Genomic DNA, 27,015 nt, shown 5'->3' on the forward strand with positions numbered 1-27,015 from the left:
ATGAGACTGTCTATTCTTCAACTTCTTGCAGAAAATGACACAGTGATCGCACTTGGCCTTTGCCTGAAGCTCTCTGGGGGTTGAGATTGCTGCTATTAATAGCGAGCTTGATCGGATGGAAACATCCTCGAAGCGCGGTCTGTGTGCGTTTCGACCGGTGGCTGCGAGTCGAACTGGTACGTGGCCGGATCAAATGATTGTTGATGTGTATCATTCATGTTGAGATACGCTGGTGGCGACCTCCGTGATCTGAGGAAGTAGACGGTGAACTCAAGCGCCGCGATGATGACCGCCGCAACTGGGACCACTTTTCCGGTGACTATCTTGGTGCCTTGTGAAAGGCTAGTACCGGAAGACGATGTAGAACCACCGGTAGATGCAGGTGTAGCTGTTCCTGGGAGATGGTCGGTCAGTGTTGCTGGTTGCAGATGCTCCAGGCACAGCGGATAGAGACTCGCCAGCTGCTGTTAGCTGTGCCTACTGACCCATATGGAAAACATTACGGAGCCCAATACTGACTACGTAGACAAATCCGTGCACGCTTTGACTCCCAAGGGCCCACGGTACATGGCCCTCGGACGAAAGTACCGTTCTTATCTCCCAAGTTGCGGTAGAGACGGTTTGGAAGGTACTCGGAATCTGCGCCGCAACATGCCGAAGAGCTCGGGCAGATTTTGTTGTTAGGGTAAGTAAGTCCCTGGTAACCAAAGCACCAAGCGGCGAATCCACGTTGGGCGAGGAGACAGAAGATTAACCAAAAGTTGATAGACATGCCTGCTTCGGCCACAAAAGAACCCCAGAGAAAAGAGTGGAATGGGGAATTGCTGCCCATGCCTCATTTGCGCAATTAGCTGCCTGCTAGGCTGCAGTATGACCTGCATGGCCCTCTGAGATCGCGCTTCTGCGGCGCTTAACACGCTTTCCCATTGGACCCTTGGCGCAAATGAGCGCTGCATGTTATTTTTGGCGCCTCTTTGCGGATTTCATAGCTATGAGATAGTTCGCATCTGCTTCAACAGTGCAAATTGGCATACACGTGTGAGATATCTTCATGAAGCAGGATGATGTATTGAGAAAGAAATCTTGGCAGCTGAAAGGCTGAACAAGAGAAAATACACAGTCTTGCATGGCGGCGGCGATACGTCGGTGTGATAGGTACCTACCGTTGCCGAGCAGTTGGTTTTAGCGCCGGGCTGCAGATTCCCTTCCTGGAAGCAAAACGCCTACACAGGAAAGGGCACATCGCGAGGTACTTGACTGTTGAGAGGTATAAGCGACTCTAGGGCGATGGCACGTCCTTCACGGATCGTAAAACACCCAAAGCGCACAATCTTCGAGAGATGCAACTTGAGCGGCTCATGAACCCCTGTCTGCTCCCACGAATGAAGAGGCCCCGGTTTGCTACGCCGCAATGCGAAAGCAGATGCTCCGTCCCACTTCCCAAGCGCCATGTAAATTCCATAGCGCTAATTCAGCCTTGAGTAGTGCCTACTTCGCCGCCATGAGGCTCCTTTTCTACTGAGTTGCCGCCCAACTCCATTCTTCTTCATCTCCTTTCATTAATTCTGTACAACAAATCACTAGACCATTCGCCATGGTAACTCTGTATAAGACTGCCCCAAAGTCTAGAGGACGATTCGGTGCCATATTGGCTGTCACTTTCGTTGCACTTCTGATCTCACTGCACCAATATCTCTACATTGGCTACAATCCTTCTCTCGATGAAGCCAGGTCGTATTTTCATGTGGAAATCGCGGACGGAGCTGTGGACGAAACACCACAGCAACCTAATAATAAGGCCGTTACGATCGAGATTGCATCGCAATCTCCCACGACGCCCTCAATACCAGAACTGGCCCCGCCTTCATCTACGAAGCAACTGGGGCCCGCAAAGACCCAGCTTGGAGCAGTTGTGGCAGCAGGCCGTGCTTGGACAAATTTGAGCTGGATGCATGAACTTCAAGACAGGTAAGCCATGTGTCTTCTTATAGATATATCTCCTGCACAAGGCTGACTTGATCAGGTGGGAGCTTTTCCCATACAACGTCGATGATCCTTCGCCACCACAACATCTTGCCATGCCCGCCAACAAAGGCCATGAAGCGATGCCTTACCTATCTTTCATCATTGACAACTACGACAAGCTGCCGGAATACGTCATCTTCACCCACGGAGAGCGACACAGCTGGCACCACGAGGGTGACATGGCCGGGCTTATCGACAGCCTTCGCCTCCCGGTCCTCAAGGACCACGGATATATTTCCCTTCGATGCGACTGGTACCCCAGCTGCCCTCGTGAGATTCGACCCATCTCCCACGACGTCATCGTCTGGGGCGCCGGAGTCAATCGTGAGGCGACCGAATACGTGATATCCCTGTCGTGGAAAGACCTGTTTCCCAACGAGGCGCTGCCAGAAACGATAGCATCTCACTGCTGTGCTCAGTTCGCCGTCACCAGGCAGGCCATCCGAAGGCGACCCAAGTCGGACTATGAGAGGATGAGGCGATGGATTTTGGACTCCGAATTGCCCGATGACGTGACTGGTAGGGTGTTGGAGAAGATTTGGGCATACATTTTCACTGGGGAGTCCGTGAGGTAAGCTAGGCCCAACCGTCTTGCTATTGCTTGCTGTTGACAAGCTGTAGATGCCCATCGCCTAATCGCTGCTCGTGCGAGTTTTTTGGCCAGTGTGGCCCGAAGCAGTGGTTACAAACACCCGAGGGGCTGCCAGACCTTCCAGAATGGTAGCATGACTTGAACAGCGCGTTTTTCGTTCACCTTGGAATTGTACACTGTTTTTCCTGGCGGATACCTGCTATGACTCTTAGAAGATACCGTTTGCAAAAATTCCGAGTTTGCTAAAGCAGCGATCACTGCTTCCTGAGTTCTACACAAAAAATTAATCTCAAAATGATAGGCGAGCGACATGTAACTTTAAAGTGTTCCTGGGAAGCGTTTCAGCTGAAGTTGCAGAGCCCTGCCCATTGCCAATAACTTCTCTTATCAGCCGAATAGCCTCATTGCCCGTCAAGGACAAGTCTCCGTATTGCACATCAAATACAGAAAACTGCACGGGTTTGATTTCTACAAGGGTATCTTCCCACACGTTCTTCATAAATACAAGGCCGTATTGCAGCCTTAATACAGGTCTACCCTCCATCGTCAACCTTACAGCGCCCATTCATTAGTCTCGTTCATCGGCACAAACGGTTCGTCAATCTGCTTGACAGCCAATTCGCTGCACAAAATACTGTTTGCAGAAAGCGCACATGTTAGCCACGGCAGCACTCATGAAGGGGAAGAAGGATGGCAACGGAGACACTTACCAAGCTGCTGCAACCAGCTCATCCAGCTCCCTCGCCGCCCTCTCTCTACTCGCACCCGTGCTCACGCCCTTCATCACCTCCGTCTGCAACTTGCTGATCCTGTTCGCCTTGCTCCTGCCCGACTGCTCCACGACCTTCTTGCCCAAACACTCGGAATGAAACGCGTGTTGGCAAGGGAAAACGAAGAACTGCCTTGCCAGCAGCGGAAGCCGGCAAATGTAGCACTTCTCGCCCGGCTCGACGATGGCGTAGCGCGACTCCAGCTGCTTGATGTCGCGCTTGATGTGTTCGGCCGTCTGCGTGCTCTCGTCCATCTCGCGCTTCAGCGCGTCGATCTGCCGGCTATACTCTTCCAGCGCCGCGCAAATCTCCTCCTTGAAGTCGTCGATGACGACAAAGTCCGGGAAGAAGGGGATCAAGTCTTCGATCCGCAGCAGGTCCGACCGCCGGAGGAACTCGATGGCTGGCTTGATGCCTGTGCTCTGCGAGATCACCTTCTTCGCCACTGCCAGCCAGAGCTTCTTGCGCAGTGCCGGATCCGACTCAGGCCGGTCGGCGACGGAACTGGCGAGGTCGATCTCGTCGTACTTCAACGCGAGCTCCACTGCCTGGACGTATTGTGACATGGAACTGTAGATGTGAACGCAGCTTTGTACACGCTTGTGCTGAATGCAGAGGCGAAGGGCAAAATCAGCGTCGTAGTTCTGTTCCTGCGCATACGACTGGGCCTCGAGGTATTGAAGCAATGCAGATTCGTCCCTCGATGGGTGAGAGGCGTAAATAGAGATTAACGTGTTATGCACCGCGGCGTCCGTGGAATGGTGTTGATTGATCTCGAACTGGAGATAGCGGACAGCTTGGTTCTGCAAAGGTTGTTAGCGGGCCACGGCTGTTTTGTTGATTACTTGGCTAACTTGCCTGAGACAAAGACGCCTGCACAAGCTTGTTGTAGTTGAGAAGAGCAGGTATCAGCTTTCTGGCATCCAGGTTCACCTGCCGCATAAGGATCTCAACAAACTGGACCGACACGTTCGCCATCAGGACAGAGCTGTATTTATAGAAGATTTCAGGGTCGGTCTGCTTCTTCAGGACATCCAAAGACTCAGTCCAGCGTTCCCTTTGGACCCAGTAAGCCAGGACGTAATTGTAGTCGTTCACAACGGTGGCGAAGTAGAGCAGTTCCTCCTCTCTGCCGTGGCTGCTGATAATTTCATACACAGTCTTCCTGTCAAGGTCGGACTTGTGCTTCGAAACAAAGTCCTGAAACTCTCTCCGAGTGAGTGATAGTTGGTCTTCAGTATCCCGGGCATTCATGCTCTCGGACAGCTCAGCCTTGGTGCCAATGGTATCATCCAACGCGTTGAGTTTGGATATATAAATCTCGACTAGCCAAGTAGCAAGTAGGATGCGCTGCATGGTGGCAGATTTCTTGATGGTAGAAAGTTTGGTTGTAAGATATTTGCGCAATGCATCCTGTTCACCATGGTCGATGAAAGTCAGAGCGACCTGCTCAAATGGTTTGGTACTTCGTCCGTAGACACTAGCAGCCTCCAGAAACTGGCCTTTCTTGACAAGATAGTCTCCTGAAGCGGTAGCAACAGCATCCTTCTGGGACGGAGTTTTCGCAAACTGGGAAGCAGCATCAAACTGTTGTTGGTTCAAGAGAATCTTCCACACGTCGCGGCTCTCATCGTACACACTGATCTCAAAGACTTCCTGTTTGGTAAACAGCCAGAAGGTGCTCTTTTTCTGGTCAGCGACCAGATCCAACGCGGTTTCACCAGGCTCGAGCACAGCCTGATCATAAACAATGGTATCATTCAGCCTGTTGGTGCAAACAACGCGACCTTCTACCAGTTGAATGATGTGCCAGTGGCTCAGAATCATTGAACTCGCAGGGTCTTGAATCGCCCTTGGTCGGCCGCCCGCGGTTTGAGAAGGGGGAATTTTAGACCTGGGAAACATCTTGGATCCCTGGATAACCATGTTCCCTAGATTCGAAGAGTCGGCGTTGGTGAGAAGCTTGCCATGCACGACGCCATGGGAGTTTAGCCATGCGAAGGCTCGTTCGTTCTCGGTAGCGGTGGACGAGGCTACTTCCTGGGTATCTGGTGACACAGCAAGCATAGATGGGCCGGGGCGAGACCCGCCGTTCAGCTCATACGGAGTGGGGACCTCGGACTCAAAAAGACGGGCATAGATGGACCCGCTGCCCTCACGGCCGTGTCTTCCGACCTTGCCTACGAAGTGCTGCATATCCGACGGCGTGGCAACCAGAACCCTTCGCACGTCGGGCCTCCCCGGAATGGCATCAGTCCACAGACCGACAACGGGAGCGTCGGCCTTGTAGACTGCCTTCAGGTATCTCTCCTCACGGCGGTAGAATTCGGCCGAGGGCTCAATGTAGACTTCGTAGACGGTGCCGTCGGAGGCACCGATGAGGATCTCGCGGGTAGAGGCCGTGGGCTCGGAGGGGTTCCATGAAACGCTCTCGATGGGGACGCCCTTCAGCCTCGACAAGGCCTTGGGCTGGCGGCTCTGGGTGTGGAGGTAGTAGTTCTCGGCGAGGGTGGTGGTGATGATCAAGTGGGAGGCGGTCGGGTCAAGAAACATGCGGCGGATGACGCCGATCTCCGAGGGTCTCTTGGGGAGGTCAACATCTGCAAGTGTTAGGCAGAAGGCTGCAAGTGGGAAGCGGGCGAGCATGCATACCGTCAATGTCCTCGGGGCTGTCGAGGTCGAAACGGAGGATGCGGCCGGTCTCGAAGGCTAGGATCAGCACGTTGTTGGCGACCTCGGCAGCCACGAAGTCGGAGGGCCGGTCGAACTTGAGGTTGACGAGCTCGACGTTGAAGATGGGCAGCGAGGCGTCATTGAGGTCATTCAGGCTGTTGGATGCGACATAGCCGCTAGAGGGTTCGAAGGCCATATTGGAGCGGCGTGGGTCACAGGGCGACTCGAATTGTCATGCTCGGAAGAAAGAACTTATCGCATTGCCGCGCAGTGGTGCAGGGCGCGGCGTTTGTGGAGATGGAGCCAAAGCTGGAGCTGTGATGGGCGCTGGGGCGGTGGGCAGCACACTGACGGCAGCTGCATGCGCACGGGCCACCCGCCCGAGGCCTCTTAACTCCTGCCTTCCTCCGCAACCCCAATGTCTTCGTTGCTTGCAGGAAGAGTGGGATGAAGCGTGATAACGGACCCCGCCGACGACCGCGTACATATGTAGCCACCAACGGCGCACTTTGCGATCATCCAGCATCGCTTCTCCCTCCGGATCATGTCGACCGTTTTCCCTCAGCGTGCTCCGCTTCCGAGCGCCGACCAGCAGGCCGCTGGCATTGAGGCCTGTCTCAGAGTCCAACGACTCGCCATGACTCAAGGCAAGCGTCCGTTTGCTGGAGCTCTCATCGGCCCCGACAATGAGACAGTGCTGCTCACCCACTGTTCCCTGAGCCACGTCGATCACGCCGAATCAAGTCTTGCGCGCCTAGCTGCCCTGCACTACTCACAAGAATTCTTGTGGAAATGCACGCTTTACAGCACCTGGGAACCGTGTGCAATGTGCACAAGCACCATCTACTGGGCTAACATTGGGAGGATCGTCTATGCCGCCACCAACGATCAGCTGGCCGACCTGACCGGCAAGGGCAATCCTGAGAACTTTACCATGAAATGGCACTGTCGCGACATCCTGGAAGACAGCCAGAAGGACATCCAGATATTGGGACCCCTCGAAGGACTGGACAAGATTGTCATGGAGGAAAGCGACATCTATTGGAAGCCGGTCAGGGATCGCTTGTAGAGGTTCCGCCGTAATTGAAGAGTATGGTTGGCGACAACTAAACTGAATCTGTGTTGGTACGTGCTGTGTCCACACAACGGATTAAAATACAATAGCCCCGCGCCGTCCTTCTATTCTTGTTATCGTCCCCAAAATGAGAAGGCTACTTAGACCATGTCCACAGAAACCCTCTGCTCACCGACGCGATCGCGATGGTTGACTTGCTGCTGCCTTCCCGTGTTCCCAGAGCCTTTCCCCGAGACAACAAGCCTGGATATGCGAGATGGCCGCGGAAAATGCTGAAGAGAATTCTCAACAAGCCGACTTTGCCCAGTACCGAGTCAGTACGAAACGAATCAGTACCGTGGGAGAAGATTTTTGGTAAAACCTTGGCCTCAGCGAACCATCGAGATAGAATACGGGCCACGTTCGCCAGATCTCAGTATAAATACTGTTGCAATATAATGCGTACTAGGATTATTCCAGCAACGCTTTTTGGATTTTGACAAATACAACATCGATCGGCTAGCCTTTCAGCAGCCCGTTCTTGTAATAGGTGAGTGCATCATGTATGGTCGTGTCCATAGCTAATTATGATTTGTAGCTGAATCATGCCGTCACATCGCCTGGCCGTCGTGGTTTCGTTACTCGCGAGCTTGGTCTCGTCTGCAGCAATCCCCATCGATGCAACACCCAACGTTACCGCTCGGGCGGCTGATGATTGCGATACGGGGTATTGGGTCAATGCGCTTGCCTTTGAAATGACGCTCGATGAATTCCTTCAGCACCGCGAAGCCAACGACCTGCCGTGTATAACTAAGAAGGATTGGGCGTCAAACGGGTGCACTAAGTCTCCCGATAAGCCCTTCGGCGTAAACTTCCACAGTGCGTGCCTGCGTCATGACTTCGGCTATCACGCCTTCGGGAGGCTATGCGCTCTGGACCACAACACGCGCAAAATGGTGGACAAGGTTTTCCGCTGGGATCTAGAGAAAGAATGCGCCAAGCAGGGTTGGATGACAGGTCTGTTGTGCACCGCCACTAAAGAGACGTACTACCGAGCTGTGAGACTTGCTGGGCGTTTCTGGGCTCCTAACAATTGCTAAACAGAGCCGGAAACAAGGATCCCATTCAAAACCTTCCCAACGAGGCTAACAACCCCAGCCCTGTGATGGCTGGCATTCGCCTCGTTGGCCAGATTTGGATCTCGCACTTTGCTCTGAAACAAGACGCGGCGAATACGAGCAGAACACACCGCCATTCGTCTCCACGGATCAGATTAGTTCTTCTCGAATACAAAAACTTCTGCCGCTGACATCACTGCCGCCGCCAGCTCAGAAACAAAAGTCTTGAGCCTCATCTACCATGCCACAAGTCTACGTCCGCAATCTCGGCATTTGCTACCCCGGCGTCCAATAACTCCACCGTTCATCATGCGCAGCTTACGCCACCAAGTCTTGGCCTCCTGCACCACCCCACCCCCACAATCAGTCAGCCCGCCGGGGTAACCAACACCGGATCCACTCCACCCACCGGAACAAGCCACCGAGCAGACAAACAAAACGCGGGGCACCCACAAGCTCCATTATTGCTTCGGCCCGGCCAAGACCTGCTTTATAGCCTCATACCGGTACACCGGGCTTGTCCTATATGCCGCGTCGCGTGATACGTTATTTTGGTCGACTGTACTCCGCTTTTCGCTGCGCTTGGGAGGCGTCTTTCTGGGCAATTGGGAAGCCTTCCCTTCCTGGGCCACTTGCCCGCCGGCGCCATGTGAGTCGCGTACAAGTGTACGGATCTTTCATATAAATTGCTACCTTGCTTCACTCGCTTTCGATGTTCTACCAGTGCAATTCCCCACTACTGCCCTCTGAAGCCCTCCCCCCGTCTTCTGCAGCCTTTGCTCTCTCCCGGCACGATGCTCCTCTCTGGCCTGTTCGCAGCGTCGCTCGCGGCGTTGACGCAGATTTCTTCCGCTGCCACTTTCTCCAATCCGCTCAGGGAGACGGATGGGAGCGATCCGCAGATCGTGTGGCATGACGGGTACTACTACCTCATGACAACGACGTGGACGGACGTTCAACTCACGAGGGCCACCACGCTTGAGGGATTGAAGACGGGAGAGAGGAAGACGATTTGGGTTGACAGCGACCCGTCGAGATGCTGCAGTGTTTGGGCCCCTGGTACGTGGTCCCTAAGGCATTCCCTTTTGCCTTTCGTTTTCTATTGAAAGTAAAGACCTTCGTGCAAGCACTTCGAGAAGAGTGCAGACTGTCCCCAAGACCATGTGTAGTACTTAAGAGAGGCTCATGTATTATCATGACTGGCAACTATTCGGAGATATTTTTTTTCCAGAACCTTCCCACTGACTGCTGCTGCTACGTATAGAGATTCATCAACTCGATGGTACCTGGTACATCTATTACTCTGCCGGAACTGCGGAAAATCTTGACGGCCAACGTCCCCAGGTTTTGGAAGGTACGTTACGATAGACCAACCTTTTTCTTACCGGACCTGGCTGATCCCCTGAGTTTCTAGGCGGCGCTCACCCCTGGGATGATGACTACACCTGGGTAGCTACTCTCACCGATACTTGGGGCATTGACGGCACCGTCGCCACTATCGAGGACTCGCGCTACTTTATCTGGTCCTGCTTCGAGAACACAGATATCCAGTCCCTCTGCATCGCGCCCATGACCTCGCCGACCACGCTTGGCGACACCGTCCTCCTCTCGCAGCCGCTTGAAGACTGGTTTGTCCTTCTTTTACCTTCTAGTGAAACTTAGGCTAACCGCTCCCTCCACCACACAGGGAACGCGTCGACACTCCCGTCAACGAAGGCCCCTACCTCCTGCAATCCCCCTCCAGCGGAACGTACTACATCGCCTACTCGGCCTCCTTCTGCTGGACGACGTCTTACCAGCTCGGCCTCCTCACCCTCTCCTCCACTTCCGCCGACCCTCTCGACCCGGCGTCCTGGACCAAATCCGGCCCCGTCTTCTCCTCGGCCAACGGCAACCTCGGCACCGCGCACAACGCCTTCTTCTACTCGCCCGACGGCACCGAGATCTGGAACGTGTACCACGCTACCAACGTCCCGACCGGCGCATGCAATGGGAGCAGGTACACAATGGTGGATCGGGTGAACTGGAACGAGGATGGAAGCCCGGATTTCGGTGTGCCGAGTCCGGTCGGCGAGGTGATGGAGGGCCCGGCTGGTGAGCCGGATGCGTGAGTGATGAGAAAAACAGAGGAGGTGTAGCGAACGACTTTCTGAGATTTTGACAGCGCACTAAGATAGTAGATATGAAAAGGCGATGGCTTCCACGTTGCCGTACTGGAGTTGTGAGAACCAATGGTCAGAATCTAAAACTTGAGTGCCTAAAATAAGCTCGCGTAGTACCGGATTGCGTTAGTATGCGTGGTTGTCTTATTTGATTGGTCACATTCGCCTGACTTCGTAGATCGTCTTCCCAGGCAAACTGCACTTTCGGGTTAGTGCGCGAAGGTGTACACAATCCGGTCATGGATTTGCCACAGTGCTCATTGTTCACGCAGTGCTTAACCTCACTAATCTCCAGTGATACCTGGCATCCGTGACCTTTGAGGTCGAAAGTGCATTCCCATGGGCACCCAAAAAATATTCTTCTTCTCCACAACCCTATCGAATTCAGCCTTGAATTCGCTGGTTTCGTTGCAGGGAATGAGCTTGGGCGGTTGAACTTGGCTCAACAAGCTTACTCTGTTTGTGGTTAGCGATACAACGCAAAGCTCTTTGACGTTCTGCCCAAATAGATCCGTTTCGCGTTGGATCGGCTCATGCTCCGCCCACCTGCCTCGCCTATCAATCATTATACATTTCGAATATAATGAAAGGGCCTCCAGAAGTGAGAGATTGACCTCACCTATCACCGTCATTTTGTGGAACGAGATGAAAAAAAAACATGATCGATGGATGAAAGCAAGATCTCGAGCGGGCTCGCTCATTGTAGAAGCGACAGCTGGGAGGGGGCTCCTTCCCCCTCCTGCGCCCCTCGTCATCTATTTACGCAAGCAAGAGTCGAGACCACCATCCTCCCATTACATCAACGCTTTATCCATTGTTCCTTGTCTTATTCTAATCACTAGCAACGTTCACGCATCCGAGCATTTACTGAGAAGAAGGCCTCACAACGCCCATCGTCCTCCGAGAGAGGGCATCTTTGCCATACTCCAAATCGTTCCTCAGACCGCATACGCATCCACGACAATCGACCGGCCTTCAAGCTCCAGCATGGAGGTGCTTACCGAACACGGGCAGCTGCCTCGACTCCAAGCATTGCGAGGCTGCACAAGATGTCGCGGGCACGGGCAGATTTGTACCCGCGACGTGCCGGAATGCGCGCAATGCCGGGTCCGTGGCAGCTATTGCACCTGCCTCAAGTACTACGTCGCAGATCTCAAGTCCAGGGGTCAGAAGTTGTCCGGTATGGCCTGCGATAACGAAGGCGGAGTGATGGAAGCGCAGTACATGAACAAAGTACTCCATGAGATCGTCGCAATGGAGGCCCGATTCCGATCATTTATCAATGAACTTGTCGTTCTGAAGCAAATCCTTCGGGATGCCACCGGTAGCGGCGAGGGTGCTGAAAGCACTGCCGCAGACAGCAATCCCCAGAGTAGCGCCCCGCCGACAACAGGCTCCTTCAGTGTTCCGGACGACCTGTCCGGTGATCCAGCCGACCTGTCAGATGATCCAGCCAACCCTTTCAGCGATACAGCTTATCCCTTGAGCGATCAATCCGAAGTCGACTCCCCCGTTCCGAGCACACTGTCTGAGCAACAGCTCACTGTTCCCCGCACACCAACACCACAGTCGCTTAACAGCATGAAGGTACACATATCACCACGTCGGCGCCGCAAAGAAGGGGAGGAAGAAGATGAGGAAGAAAAAGAAAAAGAAGAAGAAGAGGATGTATCGTCATGAACGACGGCGCACCAATTAATGGGCTCATTTCAATAACGTGTAGCTGCAGTAGCGTTAGATGGTGATGTATGAGAAGTGGAGGGGACTTCTGATTGTTATGGTGTGCTGTTTTTTCCAGGGAGAGTTGAAGATGTAAACGGTAGCAGGAAGCATCAACGTGGATCAAGCAGCCCGATTTTGTTTCGGGAGTTCTCTTTTACTCAACGCGCTTGAATAAGAGCACATCGGTTTCGTTGCGCTCGTTTGGAGCGCGAAGTTGTACCAGACAAAGATCATTCATTTTTCCGGAGTCGCAGCACGTGAAGAGCTTTGCGCTGGCTTTTGAAATACGCAGTGGAACTATGAGATCAGCATCCGGCTGCGGTGGTAGCCAAGCCGGTTGGCAGGATTTTATAGTTGTGGTGTAGGGTGTTTCGGAAAAAGGCCCGAAGATTGGGTGGGACGTTGACGGACGGGAGAGCTGCGGATAGCGCTGTTGCGGAACGGGCGGGACGTGAGTGGCTTGATTTTCGTTATTGCGGCGGTGCGATAGCAGTGAGAATGGGTCGGAGCGCTGACCCAATTAGGCAATTGAAAGTGTCCACAGGGGTCCACCGGCGGAAGATGCGGCATTGGCGCGAATCCTCGACCTTGCCGCAAGGGAGTAAAATGGGACGGCAGTGACTGAGGGCTTAGCTTTGTGGGGGTTGCGGGTATGGCAGAGGGTGGAGGTGGTCCTTCAGTTGCTGCAAGAGCTGGATCTCCTGCTTGGACTTGGGGAAAAAGCCCGAGATCTGCATTGGCGGTCCAAATATTGCAGATCCGAGTGCTTTCATAGGCCCAAGGCTCCACAAATATAGCACATTCCAATCATCTGAAAACAACGGCTTATATTAGTTCGCAATGCAGAATCCACCTCTTTTCCGACTTGCAAAGCCCTTTTCCCGCAGACTAGTATCCTCCCCGGGGTATATTCCGCTCTCCCAGTCAAGATTAATGAAAGGATAACGCACTCAGGTCCCGCCCCGGCGTTGCCGACAACAACCACTCGATACAAAAATTGAATTACTTCTCCTCAGCGCTTCCCCTTGATGATATTTTCCATACTCTCCGTATCGCCGCCCACTCGCATCTCGTACGTGCTTCGCACTTCGTACGAATTCGTGATGATGATTTCATCCTTCTTCGGGCTCCTCCACCAGCCTTTCGATAATCTGCCACCGCCCACCACGCCCGTCGTTCCTCTGGCCATCATGGTGAAGGGCAGGCTGAGTCTGCTCTGGCTGCGACCGCGGTTGTTGGTCGATTTCGGGTAGACTCCGTCGTCGAGCATGCTCGGCATGTAGTGCTTGATCAAGGGCTTGAGCGAAATGAGGCACTGGCAAATGATTATGACGTTGATCTCGATGGTTCTAGACAGAGTTCTAGTGTCAGCCTTTTGAATTTGGTGTGAATTGTTCAAGTCACTTACGACCACAGTGAGACATGGGTCTGCTCCCAAGTGTAATCCGCGCGCTCGCGGATCCCTTGGATCGTGATAAGTCGTATTATTGCGGCAGCCACGGCACTGCAGCTCTGTCAGCTGTGCAAATTTCTAAAGGAGTTTAGAAGGGTGTATGCTTACAGAAACCCACCAGCCATAACCAATCCTACGATCATCAGTTGGCCGAATGGGAACTGGAGCTTGTGGATAATGGAGATGGGCATTATGACTACAATGCCATCTGTGGAGATGTTCACGATCGCCTGAATGAGGGTAAGGTTGTTGAGACATTGGCTCTTGGTAGCGTCAGTTGGTCTGCATATGGCCCCAACCTAAAGTCCACTGTTAATACTAGGAGCTGGCCAAAGAGCATGCCTGCCACATACCACGACGGTCGACGCCAATGAATAACCAACTATAATGGCTATCATGACATACACCACGATACGAAAGGGTTTGCTGGGGTTCAAGCGATGATACAAGAGAAGTATCGAAAATTTGGATAGTATCGGCGCCCAACTGTCACAATGGAATCAGCATTCGCGAGGAGTTCACCAGCACGCAGAATCGACATACCAGTACATCGTGAGCACAGGTATGCTCCACTTGATTCCTATCAGCATTTACTCCAGCTCGGATTCGCTGAGGACTCACTTGCGCATACTCTTTCGCCTGTGCGACGCTCACGTTCCACAGGTGCTCACCAAATCCGTACTGCATCCCTTTGATAGGCGTCAGAATCACTTCGCGTGGACAGCATAAAAATTGGGGAAAGACACAAAATGAAAGGAGGAAAACTCACACTGCAGTTCGCAAACGAAAAAGGCAACACTGAGCAACTATTATCCAGCGTCAGCCCCCATCTCCTCTCCGTTTCTTTCGTTTGCTCTTACCCAAGCTGCCACAACCGCATCTGTCGGAAATTTTAGAATCAGCCAATGCTATGCCGAGAGTTCTTCCATGACGTACAGTCATCCAGTCCAAAATGCCTCATAACGCCCGCCCGCGCCCATATCCGCAGCGCCAGCGCCACCGTCGCACCTCCAACCAGTCCGGCGCCTGTCCGGACGACTTCCCACTGCGCGCTCGTCATCGGCCCGTCGAAGGTTGACGCCTGTCCCGCGGGCGGCTGCATGGCGGGTGTTGTCGTGTTCGCCGCCGCCATGGCCGACGACAGGAAGGTCGAGGGAGGGAGAGAGGGGAGAGAGGATTCTGGAAGGAGAATGGGAGAGAGATGGAGAAAAAGCAAGTGAGGCGAGTCAGTGCCAAAACAGGCGTCTGAGGTAGCGAAGCGGAGAGATGATATGAACCCCGGACTCTGCCGAGAGGGAAGAAGATCAAGCAAGTTAATCTAAAGTGTGGCGACAGCCAGGACCGGGGAAGGTGGTCACTGTGGCTTCGGGCTCCTGCAGGAAGGCACGTGGCCGGGGAAGTAGGGCGGGAGGGCGGTTGGAGAAGAGGAGGCAAAGGCGATCCCGCGCGTGTGTGCCGAGGCGAGGCCTATGTAAATAGATGCAGTGACGAATCGACAGGAGTGGGAATGACGGACTTGGGCCCGCAATGGGCGAGGATCGGACTTGGGCCCAGCGATGGAAGCAGCGACAAGACCAAAAAAGCACACATGGGCCGGACCAATTTCTCCCAAGGGCGATATCGAAAGCTGGTGCGATCGAGTGTTGCAGGAGCGCGAACCCTGCCCATGGCGAAACGCTGAGTCGATGAGTCTTCCCCTACGCGGCAGTTGAGCGAGTTGCAAAGGGCCTGAGCCGATCATGCATCGTCCGTGCCGCCCACGGCTCTCCCGCCGCTAGCGCGCGTTTTGTTCACTGGGAGAAACCTCTAACGGCACACGGACGGCAGTCTGGAACGCCTGCAGCGCGCGCTAGCACCACCTCACCTCCGTCAGCTATATGCCCGCTAAGTCCTCGTCGGAGATGTCTTCTGCATCCAGCCGCAGCTGCTCCTCTTCTGTACAGTGCTAAGTTTAACTGCACGGCCCTGGGGTATTTTGGGCGTTGCAATTTCCCGACTCGCGAGGACTAGCCGCACGTGGATCATCTGCTACTCACGACTGTATCGCTTTTACATCAAGGGTGTCCTGGCAAGCACGCCTTGTCATCACGGCACTCTCCCGACGCAGACGTCTGCTCCCGCCGAAAAGCGGGGATCTGCCGTCGACTCTCGGGTAAAGTCTCACCTTTTGCACTAGTTTCAACCCTTGCTGTCAGACACTTGCTGTGCCATCGTTCAATAAAACCCGACCCACGACGAAACAACGGGCCACGTGCTGCCCCGAGCACCCCGCCCACTCTGCTGCGGCGCTGTACGAGTACAATAAATCCGACCAATCCGCATTAATTCGGTGGTGTAGCAAGCCATGACTAGGCGGCTTGCAGGCCTGGTATAAGAACTTGATGTTCCTTGGCCTTCGTTTTCATTTGCCAGACGCTTTGGGGCGGCGACCAAGGGATTAGGCGATTCAGCCGACTCAGAGAAGTTTGAAACGATGCAACCTCCGTTCCAAACTGCAACAAGCGCAGGGCGAATGAATAAGAACACCGTTCAATAAGCCGTCTTGTATATGACTGACCTGAGCGCGTGGATTCGGTCCTTGCATGGAGGAAGACGCTTGTTTCGACGAGTAGCAGCTAAGCGCACACATCAAACGCGACAAGAATATGCAATCCGTAACGACTTGAAGTGTCCAAAATGACGTACCTCTCTACCTCTTTCTTTACTTCTTTCTAGAGCTTCGCCTTTCCGCCCTTCTCTTCCTCCGCCGCCCTCGCCTTGAGCACTCTTCTCAAGATCTTGCCACTCACGCTCTTCGGGATCTCATCGACAAACCGTACGCCGCCTCTTAACCTCTTGTGGTGCGCGACCCTTTCAGTCAACCACTCTATTATTTCTTTCTCCGTCTTCGGGCTGGCCTCGACGGCCTTGGCCGGCACAACGTAGGCGCGGGGCACCTCGGTGGCCTGCTCTTTGTCGTAAATACCGACGACTGCCACGTCCTCGACCAAGGGATGCGAAACAAGCAAGCCTTCAAGTTCAGCAGGCGGCACTTGGAACCCTGTTTCACGATTAGCAAGGCCATGGTGAAGCGTCCAAAACCGCACCTTTGTACTTGATCAGCTCCTTCACTCGGTCCGTGATGTAGAAGTGGCCCTCGGAATCCTGGTGGCCCACATCACCCGTCCTGAAGAAGCCGTCGTCGGTCAAGGCATTCCTCGTTGCCTCCTCGTTCTTCCAGTAGCCCTTGAACACGTTTGGCCCCTTGACCCACAGCTCGCCCGTATCACCCACCGGCACCTCCTTCTCCTCGGGACTCATGTACTTGGCGACTTGATTCGGCATCAGCTTCCCCACGCTGCCGATCTTCTTGTCCCAGTCGTGCCACTCCTGCGTATGCGTCGTCGGGCTCGTCTCGCTGAGCCCATAGCCTTGCTTGACCTTCAGTTTGCGCTTCTTCCATAGCTCCTCGACAATCTCGTGCGTTAGCGGCGCCGCGCCCGAGTTGGACATGCGTAGCGAGCTGAGGTCGTACTTGTCGACCACGGGCGACTTGCTCAGAGCCAACACCACCGGCGGCACCAGATAGGCGAAGGTCACCTTGTGCGTCTGCACGTTGCTGCAGAATTTCTCGAGGTCGAACTTGTCCATGACGACGAGCTCCACGCCCGTGTACATGCCATGGTGGACGAGGCACGTGAGGCCTGCGGAGGAATGTCAGTCATGTTGCACAAGAGGGCCGTGGAGAACTCACCGTAGATATGGAAGAAGGGCAAGAAGGCGATGATCTTATCCTTGCTCCACTCGAGATTCACGCCTTCGAGCGCCCTGTTCATCAGCACGTTGGCCACAATGTTCCGATGCGTGAGCATCACGCCCTTTGGCAGACCCGTCGTCCCGCTCGAGTAGACCAAGAATGCCAGGTCTTCTTCGGGGTTCAGCCTCGTGCGGCGGAAGCGCGCCGTGCCCGAGATGTTGCGTATGCTGGTGAAGTGCTTCACCCCGCCCTGCGGATCCCGGCCGTCGCCCATGACGATGATCCGATCCTCCGGCACACCCGCCGCGGCGGCAGCTTTCTGCACGACGGGCAGCAGCGGCAGCTGCGTGACGACGGCCTTGGCGTCGGCATTCTTTAGCTGGAAGGCGAGCTCCTCGGCGCTGTAAGTGGGGTTGGCGGGGGAGATTATTCCGCCCGCCCAGTGGCAACCCCAGGTAATTGCAGGCGTGTCGATGCAGTTGGGTGAGAAGACGGCGAGGACATCGCCTTTTTGCCAATCCCAGAGGCCCTTGAGGCCTTTGCCGAAGTCGATGGCGGTGCTTTTCACTTGGGCATACGTGTAGGAGCGGTTGGTATTGGCGTCCAGGTAGATTACTGGAAGGATGTCAGTGCGAATTGAGCGGTGTGTCTCCTAGGGACCGGTGTATCATGCCCAATTCCCTTGGGAGATGAAAATAACTTTCGGTTTACCTTTGTCGTCGGGATAAGGCTTATCCTTTCTTTCAAAGAGAAAGGCCCAGATATCCAAATTGGGCACATCTATAGAAGGATAAGGCGACGAGGTGGGCATTGCAGCAGTGACTGAGGAATGTAGGTGAAAGGGAGAAACAGCGGAGAGGGGGAGAAACGGGAGAGGAAAAGGCGGCACGCGGCCGCCTCCAACAACGCGCGCAGATAGGAGTAGTAGCCGACGCTGGCCGCAGCCGGCGCCGAAGTGGTGGCTACGGCGTGCCAACGAATGACGCAGTTGGTGGAGATGGAGCGGCGGGGACAGCCAAGATCCGGGGTAAGTAGAGAGCCGAGGCCGCCATAGGCCGAGGCCCGCCGCCGTTCATCGCACCTCCGACCCCGTTTGCCATCGCGTCGCTGCCATGTAGTCGAGAGTAGCTCCTCGTGCGTTCCATACGGCCCGCCCTCTCACGCCTCCAGTCATGGCACCGACATTCGCAGAGGCCACAGCGGTGAAAGCCGTGGACTCCCACACCTACTCGGCCAGGTTCTATTCCGATTGGTGCGTTGGCTCAGGTACGTCATGCCCCTGTGTGAGCTCTGCAACCCTCAGAACACTGACCGAACTCTCCGTAGTGCCTCATGGCGGCGTTGTCACGTCGGCCTTTTTACGAGTTGCGTCGCTGCACTTCGGCACCACGCTCGTCGCCCAGAAACAGCCGCACACCATCACCCTGCATCTCGAATTCCTGCGGCGCACACAGGAGGGTCCTGCAACCTTCAAGGTCAAGGACGCGAAGCTCGGCCGGCAGACGTCGACGATCCACGTATCGCTGGAGCAGGATGGGCGGGAGGAAGTCGTCGGCTACATCACGAACTCGAACCTCGACGCTGAGGAGGGCGTGTCCTTCGAAACCGGCTGGTCCCTCCAGCCTGCGCCGCCTCCGGTCGATTTGCCAAGGCTGGCGACGGATACAGACGCCAGCTGGGCCGAGGTGACGGACAAGCCGTACCCCCACTTCCGCAAGGTGTTGAATCGCGTGCGCATGTATGTACCGCGGAAGGGCCAGGCGCTGAATAGTCTTGCGGATGAGTGGCTCCGGCTCGAGTCGGGCGAGAGGTTTACGAACGAAAGCATCGGGTTGGTGTCGGACTTCTGGCCGCAAATTATCGAGACGTATCGGCAGGCGGAGAAGAAAGACGCTCCGTTCTGGTACCCCACGCTGCTGCTAAACTTGGATGTGAAGAAGTCACTGCCGGCAGAAGGCGTGGAGTGGCTGTTCGTGCGGGTGCGAGCGAAGAAGATCAAGAACGGACGGCAGGATCTGGAGGTGGTTGTCCAAGACGAGAGCGGGGATGTTGTCGCGCTGAGTCACCACGTCGTGTTCACCTTGAGCGCAGAGAGGAACACGGCGAAACGGAGGACGCAGAACCAGAGCAAGATCTAGAGACGAGGACATAGAACCAGGTATAGAATCCGAACGAAGCTTTCTCAACGAACCGCTCGCCAGTAAGTTGGGATACTATCACGTGCGTACGCGTCGCCAACGCGACGGGAGTCGCGCCTCTCGCTCCCCGCTCTTTCCTTAATGAACCCCAAATCCACTGCCACATTCGTCAGCGCTGCTTGGACGGCTGTCCTGCACCTTGCTTTGCTAGAACCACCTTCCGAGTCTACACAATCCTCACCGTGACTCTTTGCCTGCAACGAAATCCACGTCTCGACTCGCTGCATCCCTACACGCCATGGGCATCACCGGGTAAGCTTCTGCTGACCTCAATCGGAAACTCCAGAGCTAATCGTGTAAGCCTTTGGGATGTAGTTCGGAAAAGGGCGTCAGCACGACAGGTTGATTTGGCTGTTCTCAGTGCTGAATGCATCAAAGAAAACGGCCGACCGCTACGCTTGGCTGTTGACGTCTCCAATGATGTATACAAATATTCGAATGGAACTCAAGCTGCCAGGACCGCGGGTAAGTCTCTTATTACAGCTCCAGCTGGCGCAAAAGCCGACTGACACCCTTACAGGTGGCATGAACCACCCGACCCGCACTTTTTTCTTTCATGTCCTCCATTACATGATGGTTGGTGTACAACCTATCTTTATCTTCGACGGCCCCGAGAAGCCCCCGATGAAGCGAGATCGATATGTTCCTCGGCAACCCCCATCAAACATCCCCGTGCCTGTAGCAGTCGCATCTTCACTTCGCAATGCGGGAGACATCGAGAAGGAATTCACCTATGGACACCTTGTTCGTCTATACCGCCAGGTCCTAGACGTATTGGGAGTACCTTGGCTGGAAGCACCTGGAGAGGCCGAGGCGGAGTGTGCCGCCTTGGAGAAGGCCGGAATAGTCGATGCAATCTGCACGAAGGATGGTGATGCTTTGGCCTTCGGTGGGGTACACGTGCTCCTGCCTTGCAACAAAGACGTCCGAAAAGGCCGAACGATCTTGCCTGTACAGACTTTCGAAGCGAAATCTCCCTCAAGCGGCACCGAAGTATTACCCAAAGACGATCTGGTTCTGCTTGCCCTCATGGCTGGGGGCGACTATGACCATGGAATCCCTCAATGTGGACCAGACCTCGCCATGGCTGCCGCAGAGGCAGGATATGGGAAGGACTTGATCAACTTGGCAAACTCGGGAGCTTATGTCCCTTCGAAGCTCGTGGCTTGGAGAAACAAACTGAGAACAGAAGTCCAGAACGGCAGGTTTGGTAACAGGCACCGCCATGTAGCGGATCATATCCCGACTGAGTTCCCAGAGATGAAGATACTGAATCTTTACATCCGTCCGAAAGTATCTTCAGAAGAAGAGCTTCAGCAGCTCAAACAGACAATTTGCTGGCACCGCCAGATCGACATCCAGAAGCTGCAGGATTTCACCAAGTTGCATTTCGATTGGAAGGGCCGCAACTTTGCCAAGAAGTTCATCAACGCCCTGTGCTCACCTCTTCTGGCGCGCGCTTTGCTTCATCACAGTGAGATTGGGGAAGACGCAACGGGGCTCTTCACAGGCATCAAGAAAAGAAGGGAAGCAGTGAGTAATGAGTCACCCGACGAGCTTCGTCTCGAGTTCATACCTGAGGACATTGTCCATATCAATTGGCAAGCAGAGCCTATAATGATCGGGTACAACACTCAATTTGACGAGAAAAATCGCTATGACCCAAGCGATTCATTCTGCGACTGGTTCCCAGCATTTCTGATTGAGAGTGGGGCGCCTATTCAGTACGCCTCATGGACGGAATCTCTCGCAGTGAAGAATGGCCAGAACAAGAAGCCCAGACCTGAACGGGACCCCTCACCACCTCCTGAGAGACTTACTTCTCCCAAAAAGAAAGCCAGTGGACGCCCTCGGAAAGTGCTTGACGGTCAGACAGCAGAGACTGAGGGTAGTGCACAACCTGGTTCTGGGAGAAAACGTGGACGACCAGCGAAAAAATCTGCGTTAGATGTAATTGACGTGGGGCAACAGACAGGTTCGCGCACGGAGTACAACATGGGTGCCGCCGCTTCGTCCTCCATCAATTCGACTCCGAGGAAGAGGTTGAAGGTTTTAGCACCAATCAGTTTTCGGGCTAACGACGGAGTTGAGCATGAACAGAAATCTGTTGATGTTCAAGCCCAGCCCGCATCAACATTTCCCACGAATAAACGCTCTCTCGACCCTATGCTGCCCCCTTTCAGCGAAGATAGGATCGATGATGACGTTGTCATTCTGAGTTCCCGCGTCGTAAGCAAGGATTCCCACGTGGATCCTTCACATCCCACATCGCAGAAGGACAAATCCGACGGCTCCCTTTCTGGCCCCACTACCGTATCTGGCGAAAGCCAGGAAAAGAGCAACACCACTTCCTCAAAGCTCTCTGTCATCAAATCGAAGCCAAAGAGCAGTCGCGAAAGAATGTTAAATAATAGCGCGTTTATCAAGTGACGGCGGAATATCCTCACTGCGTAGGCAGATGAAGCGAATGTCTGGGCATAGATACGTGTACCTCTGGACGATGGCTTCGACTCTCTGTTTAAGTTTTGTTTCCCCATTGATGAAATTGCGGCCTTTCCTTCTCCCCTTACCTTTCCCACTTGATATTCTCTGCGCTATGTTTCAGGAGCAATACCGACCTGTATACACACAGACATGGATTCAATTCATAGAAAGTCTTGTTGTAGGAGACTTGGGAAAGTTATTTTTTTTTCTTTCGCGACTTCTTGTATGCCAACTGCATCACACCCTTCAAGCTAAGCGGCGTTAGTTGAAAGATTGCGTAGTAATTGTATTCTTGCTATCTACCAGTCTTCTATAGACCTGATCGTTGTTTGCTTGGTACCTTCTGGAAGTTTGGCTGCTTATGCCCAGCTTGATTTTCTAGTGCGTTCACCGTTATCCTCTTCGCCTTCGATAGACACCTCGCCGACATGCCGAGCGGCTTGTATCTTGTGAAGCCTCGTCGCGCCGTCGACATCCGTTGAGCACCCGTATACCCACCTATCTACTGCAGACGGCTGCTCCCAGTAACTCATCGCCATGCGTCGTGTATGCTACGCTTGCTTGGCTCTTCATCGGCAATCTTGAATCCTGGCATGTCCCGTTACTCACATCCCTGCCACATTGGCACCCTGTTCCAAGTAAACTCGGCTCGATGCCGTTCAGACCGCACGCCTACTCCATCTTGACGTCGCATAACCACTTCCAAATCTTGCCGAAGTACTTCTCGTCCACCGGTCTGACGTTGCGAAGCGCCGGTGCAACCTTCTTTGTCTCCTCCATGGCAAATGTCCGCCTATCGCTTCCGGATCTCACTCTTTCTTCATCTGCTGCTGAAAGATGGTCCACATTCCCGTACGCATCCTTCCAGAGCCCGAGAAGCTTCAGTGCTGGATGATCCGTCTCCCCGTTCCCACTCCTCGCCTCCTCCAGCCGCTCCAGCCACACACCGGGCTCCACGACCTCAAAATCCTCCAACTTCTTCAGCCATGACAGCAATCGCATCCAATCGGGGTCGCAATGCTCGTTCAGGACGTGATAAACCTTCACATCTTGCCCTCCCCTCCCCTCACCCTCCCCGTCGTCCTTTCGCCCAGCGACAGCATGACGATCCCCATCGCCCATCGCCCCCACCGCCTCGACGAAGGCCCGCGCCGCCACGTCCACAGGCAACCAGCCCAGCGGCTCGGCGGGCAGCGCGGGCAAGCAGCCCGTCAGCCGCCCCGTGCTCAGCATCAGCGGCCACGCCTCCCGCGCGTTCCAGACGCCGTTGCGCGTGTCGCCGCTCAGCTGGCCGACGCGGAAGACGGCGATGCGGCGGCGGCCGGGATGGCGGTTGCGCGCGTCACTACTACTCGTGTGCTGCTGCTGCTGCTGCTGCTGTTGCTGGTAGTGGTCGTGCGCGCGCTGGCACACGTGCTCGGCCACCCACTTCGAGCGCGAGTAGCCCAGGGGCGAGGCGGCGGCCGGGGAGTCGAGGAGCCGCTCCGGGATGGTGGGGGAGTGTGGGTAGTTGGTCGCGCTGGCGACGGAGGAGCAGTAGGCGAAGAAGGGAGGAGAGGGGCGCGGGGAGCGCAGGGAGAGGGTGAGGAGGTTGTGGAGGCCTTTTTGGATGGGATGGTGGGTTAGCTTCGTTTCTCCTTTTTACGGATGTATACGGTGCGGCGAGGAAGGCGCGCTTGCTTACCGGCGATATTGTCCTTCTCGAAGCTGCGCAGCCGCATCCGGAAATTCACTGACCAGGCGATGTGCATGATGATGGTGGCCTCGGCGGCGATATTGGCGTATGTCTCTTCGGACAAGCCGAGGTTTGAATCGCCCAGCTGAGCCTGGAGGACGATGATCTTTGAGTTATCGGGGTGCCCTGATGCCGTCAAGCCCGGGAGGCCCTTTTGAATAAGGGCTTTGTCGACGCGTTCGCGGGCGGTGTGCGAACTGGTGCCCCGGACAAGGCAGTAGATCTTCGAAGTTTGGTCCGAGACCCTGTATAGGTGTAGTATGTGGGCTCCCAGCGCGCCGGTGGCTCCGGTGAGTAGCTGTGTTCGTGAGCGAAGGCTTACAGTAGTTCCCAGCACTTTTGCTTACGACGACATCCTTTGCATCTTCACCGTTTACAGAGCCATTGGCTTGGAATGTATTTTTCTGTTTCTCGTTAAAGTTACCGTACTTCTCGACAAGGTTCAGCATAAGCTCGAGATCGTCTTCGCTCTCTTCGTATGATTCTCCGTGGCGCAGCTTTAGCATGAAATTGCTTAATCTGCAAAGGTTCAGTCAAGTGCTTCCTTGGATATATCAACTACGGCGACTTACCTCTTCACAGTACCGCAGTCTTCTACAACGCTTAGCGGTAGTTCTGGCGAAGTCTTTGGAAGGATCTGCCGGAGGGTCAACTCTATGCTCAGTAGTTATCATGGAAAAGGCATACCTGATTTAATCCGTATCGTATTTGCATACATGCAACAGAGTCGACGCCGTAGGAGAAAAGATCATCATCCTCTTCCAGCGTTCTCGATTTCGGTATCACACTCTCGATCAAATCGATGATGAAGTTCGTTACCTCCGAATCCGGTACCTTGGAGCCGGCTCCGGCACCGAGCTTCGTATAACTCTCCTCGATGACATCCGCATACTTCTCCTCGGCCTTCCCCCTCATAACCGTCCCCTTGCTACTCTTCTCCAGAGCTTCGTGATCACGGGGCATCGGCACCAGCATATTCCGCGGTATCCGCGCGTGCTGTTGACTCTCCTCGTTAAGCTTCTCAACCAGCGGTTTTACGGCATCGATCAAGTCTCCATCAGACGTTGCCGCAAAGCCTTCACTTGGAAATAGTAGAGCGCCGGGAAACGGCCTCCCGTTCCCGAAGATCAGCACATCGTCGAGGAATGGGCTCGCCGCGATTGCGGACTCCAGGGGTGCCGGGTCAAACTTCTTCCCTGTGACGAGCGTGAGCTGCGAGTCAGCACGGGAATGATATTTCCAGGCGTTTGGTATCGTCGGATGCGGCATCATCAGGTCTGCTGTGGCGAACGATCCGTCTTCTCTGTTAGTCTTCGCCTGTCTCCACCCAAACGTCAGTGGATCATTCTCGTCAGCCCTGCCACGTCCCAAATCAAGTCAAGAGAGGTCAAAGCCACTCACCATATGCGGCCAGCCTGGTGATACAACCAACTCCGCCAGCCCCTTCCCACCATTCCCCTCGCCCGACTCAAAGCGCAGGTACTTCCCCCCAGCCTCATCACACCGCAAATACTGCCACTCCCGATCCGTCTCGTACTCGCGATGCGATGACATCAAGAACCCGCACTCGGCACTGCCGTACCGCGACACCAGCCGCACGCCCTTCTCGACCAGCCGGTCGCCGACCTCAGCCGGCAGCGCCGCGCCGCCCACGCCGACGAGCTCCATGCCGCGCAGGCGCCGCACGCCCGCGCCTGACGCATCGGCCTCCAGCATCTGCAGCACGTACGGCACCGACGAGAAGTACCTCACCGGCGGCAACGCTCCATCCTCCTTCTCCTCCGCCCCCTCCTCCGCCTCCTCCGCCTCCTTCACCGCAGCAGCAGCAGCGACGTCGAGACAAGCGCCCACATTCGCGGCCGTGATAGGCAGCGCGTGCCCGGGGAACAGGCAGACCGGCGCGTCGCTCGTCCAGGCGCGGAAGCAGTCGGCGATGCCGCCGTGGTAGAGCGGCGTGGTCGTGAAGGTCGCCTTGGCCGCCGAACCCGGCAGGTGCTGCGGCAGCGCGCAGGCGGCGCCGCCGTGCGTCTGCGGGATGGGCTTGGGCTGGCCGGACGAGGTGCCCGACGTGTGGAAGAGGAAGGCGACGTCGGTTCGTCGGATGTGGTGCGCGGGGAACGTATTTCGAAGGGAGTCGATGCTGCTGCTGCTGCTGGCGGTTTTGATAGAGGAAAGAAGGCCTGTGGGGATCACGGAGGAGAGGGAGATGGTGGACAGGACGCCTGATTTTCCGGTACCGCTATCAGTAGCTGATGCTACGTGTTCGGCAGTTTTGGCGGCCGCGGTTTGGAGAGATGGGTCGTGGAAGAGCGTCGAAGCTTCGCAGAGATGTAAAAGGTGTGCGATGGCAGGTGGTTGGCATTGCGGCGCGACCAGCAGAACAGAATGGCCTAGGCGCATCAAGGCTAACCACACGAAAATGAAGGTCGGCGAACTTGGGGACAGGAAACCCACAGTCTGCCTTCCGCTGAGGCTTTCCCCGTGTTTGCGATTGATCATGTCGGCGACGATAAGAGATCCATTCCGGAGTTCTGAGAAAGTGATGGTCCGATGCTTCAATGATGGACTGCCAGGTTGTGGCACCTCTCCGCTGGACACGTCCTCGCCATTGAGTAACTCGAATAAGCCGACGGCAGGCTTATTTCCCACAGCCCGTGCTTGAAGATCAAGGAATTCGTTGATGTTGTTGAAGCTAGAATCTCCCTCGCTCAAGCTGGCAGCTTGGCCAAGCGTACAGACGAAATAGTTGGTGTCCATTGTAGGATGCGTGAATGAGATAGCGACAGTAACGATGCCGCAATGTCTGAAGGGAGGTCATGTTGTGGGTTGAGATGCGCATCGAGTTTAGTTCGAAGTGATGAGATCATCTCCACGTTGTACCACCTAAGCCGCTTCTTGAGTTGCACCATCAGCATGGTCCCGATGCTTGAATGTGAGGGCAAAAAAAAAAACATCGATTCGGTATTTCAGCTGCAGCAGTATGGACCATTGCCTGCTGAGACGCGCAAGATGCGGTTTGCCAGGATCAGGGCTATTTATCAACGAACCACCATCGCGTTTGCTGGTACGTCACCGGGCCCGGTCCGGCCCGGCACTGGGTGAGTGGCATCTCGATCTTGGAATTCAATTGGGTATCCCTACCCCTCCTTGAGAGCTGCACATTAATTCTTTTGCTCGTAATTTTAACCCGAGTATCGTGAAGCGGGCACCGAAATGCCCGTCGCAAACTCGCATTAGTCCCCTGCAGAGCATAGCTATACAGTTAACCAATCACTTCCCGTTGCTGTCACTGA

At 54.9% G+C, this 27,015-nt stretch overlaps 10 protein-coding genes across 10 annotated transcripts; 6 read left to right on the forward strand and 4 right to left on the reverse strand.

Moving 5' to 3' along the window:
• Positions 1 to 2,078: 2,078 nt before the first annotated feature.
• Positions 2,079 to 2,749, forward strand: LTHEOB_7289 (uncharacterized protein; the record flags this gene model as incomplete). The annotated part of the gene is made up of 2 exons (XM_035516638.1): positions 2,079 to 2,596; positions 2,647 to 2,749. 2 exons carry the CDS (start codon positions 2,079 to 2,081, stop codon positions 2,747 to 2,749), a joined length of 621 nt encoding a protein of 206 aa, XP_035371260.1.
• Positions 2,750 to 3,169: 420 nt separating this feature from the next.
• On the reverse strand, positions 3,170 to 6,256 carry LTHEOB_7290 (Vacuolar protein sorting protein; the record flags this gene model as incomplete). Its single annotated transcript, XM_035516640.1, has 4 exons — positions 3,170 to 3,251; positions 3,328 to 4,183; positions 4,242 to 5,987; positions 6,040 to 6,256. 4 exons carry the CDS (start codon positions 6,254 to 6,256, stop codon positions 3,170 to 3,172), a joined length of 2,901 nt encoding a protein of 966 aa, XP_035371261.1.
• A 348-nt stretch (positions 6,257 to 6,604) lies between these two features.
• On the forward strand, positions 6,605 to 7,129 carry LTHEOB_7291 (CMP/dCMP deaminase zinc-binding protein; the record flags this gene model as incomplete). The annotated part of the gene is made up of 1 exon (XM_035516641.1): positions 6,605 to 7,129. One exon carries the CDS (start codon positions 6,605 to 6,607, stop codon positions 7,127 to 7,129), a length of 525 nt encoding a protein of 174 aa, XP_035371262.1.
• A 1,897-nt stretch (positions 7,130 to 9,026) lies between these two features.
• On the forward strand, positions 9,027 to 10,343 carry LTHEOB_7292 (Glycoside hydrolase family 43; the record flags this gene model as incomplete). The annotated part of the gene is made up of 4 exons (XM_035516642.1): positions 9,027 to 9,291; positions 9,497 to 9,586; positions 9,647 to 9,860; positions 9,920 to 10,343. 4 exons carry the CDS (start codon positions 9,027 to 9,029, stop codon positions 10,341 to 10,343), a joined length of 993 nt encoding a protein of 330 aa, XP_035371263.1.
• A 1,305-nt stretch (positions 10,344 to 11,648) lies between these two features.
• Positions 11,649 to 12,074, forward strand: LTHEOB_7293 (uncharacterized protein; the record flags this gene model as incomplete). The annotated part of the gene is made up of 1 exon (XM_035516643.1): positions 11,649 to 12,074. One exon carries the CDS (start codon positions 11,649 to 11,651, stop codon positions 12,072 to 12,074), a length of 426 nt encoding a protein of 141 aa, XP_035371264.1.
• A 1,054-nt stretch (positions 12,075 to 13,128) lies between these two features.
• LTHEOB_7294 (Integral membrane protein) lies at positions 13,129 to 14,701 on the reverse strand (the record flags this gene model as incomplete). Its single annotated transcript, XM_035516644.1, has 9 exons — positions 13,129 to 13,465; positions 13,525 to 13,620; positions 13,678 to 13,832; positions 13,923 to 14,055; positions 14,113 to 14,141; positions 14,191 to 14,258; positions 14,339 to 14,375; positions 14,430 to 14,449; positions 14,506 to 14,701. 9 exons carry the CDS (start codon positions 14,699 to 14,701, stop codon positions 13,129 to 13,131), a joined length of 1,071 nt encoding a protein of 356 aa, XP_035371265.1.
• Positions 14,702 to 16,280: 1,579 nt separating this feature from the next.
• Positions 16,281 to 18,116, reverse strand: LTHEOB_7295 (Phenylacetyl- protein; the record flags this gene model as incomplete). The annotated part of the gene is made up of 4 exons (XM_035516645.1): positions 16,281 to 16,609; positions 16,656 to 17,252; positions 17,303 to 17,920; positions 18,017 to 18,116. 4 exons carry the CDS (start codon positions 18,114 to 18,116, stop codon positions 16,281 to 16,283), a joined length of 1,644 nt encoding a protein of 547 aa, XP_035371266.1.
• Positions 18,117 to 18,477: 361 nt separating this feature from the next.
• LTHEOB_7296 (Thioesterase family protein) lies at positions 18,478 to 19,443 on the forward strand (the record flags this gene model as incomplete). The annotated part of the gene is made up of 2 exons (XM_035516646.1): positions 18,478 to 18,571; positions 18,632 to 19,443. The coding sequence occupies 2 exons, from the start codon at positions 18,478 to 18,480 to the stop codon at positions 19,441 to 19,443; spliced, it is 906 nt and encodes a 301-aa protein (XP_035371267.1).
• Positions 19,444 to 19,741: 298 nt separating this feature from the next.
• Positions 19,742 to 21,933, forward strand: LTHEOB_7297 (Flap structure-specific endonuclease; the record flags this gene model as incomplete). The annotated part of the gene is made up of 3 exons (XM_035516647.1): positions 19,742 to 19,755; positions 19,805 to 19,968; positions 20,024 to 21,933. 3 exons carry the CDS (start codon positions 19,742 to 19,744, stop codon positions 21,931 to 21,933), a joined length of 2,088 nt encoding a protein of 695 aa, XP_035371268.1.
• A 726-nt stretch (positions 21,934 to 22,659) lies between these two features.
• On the reverse strand, positions 22,660 to 26,479 carry LTHEOB_7298 (Acetyl-synthetase-like protein; the record flags this gene model as incomplete). The annotated part of the gene is made up of 6 exons (XM_035516648.1): positions 22,660 to 23,588; positions 23,672 to 24,020; positions 24,070 to 24,241; positions 24,295 to 24,359; positions 24,410 to 25,039; positions 25,124 to 26,479. 6 exons carry the CDS (start codon positions 26,477 to 26,479, stop codon positions 22,660 to 22,662), a joined length of 3,501 nt encoding a protein of 1,166 aa, XP_035371269.1.
• Positions 26,480 to 27,015: the final 536 nt, after the last annotated feature.

Source organism: Lasiodiplodia theobromae (assembly GCF_012971845.1).
Source record: "Lasiodiplodia theobromae strain AM2As chromosome Unknown scaffold_22, whole genome shotgun sequence".
NCBI lineage: Eukaryota > Fungi > Ascomycota > Dothideomycetes > Botryosphaeriales > Botryosphaeriaceae > Lasiodiplodia > Lasiodiplodia theobromae.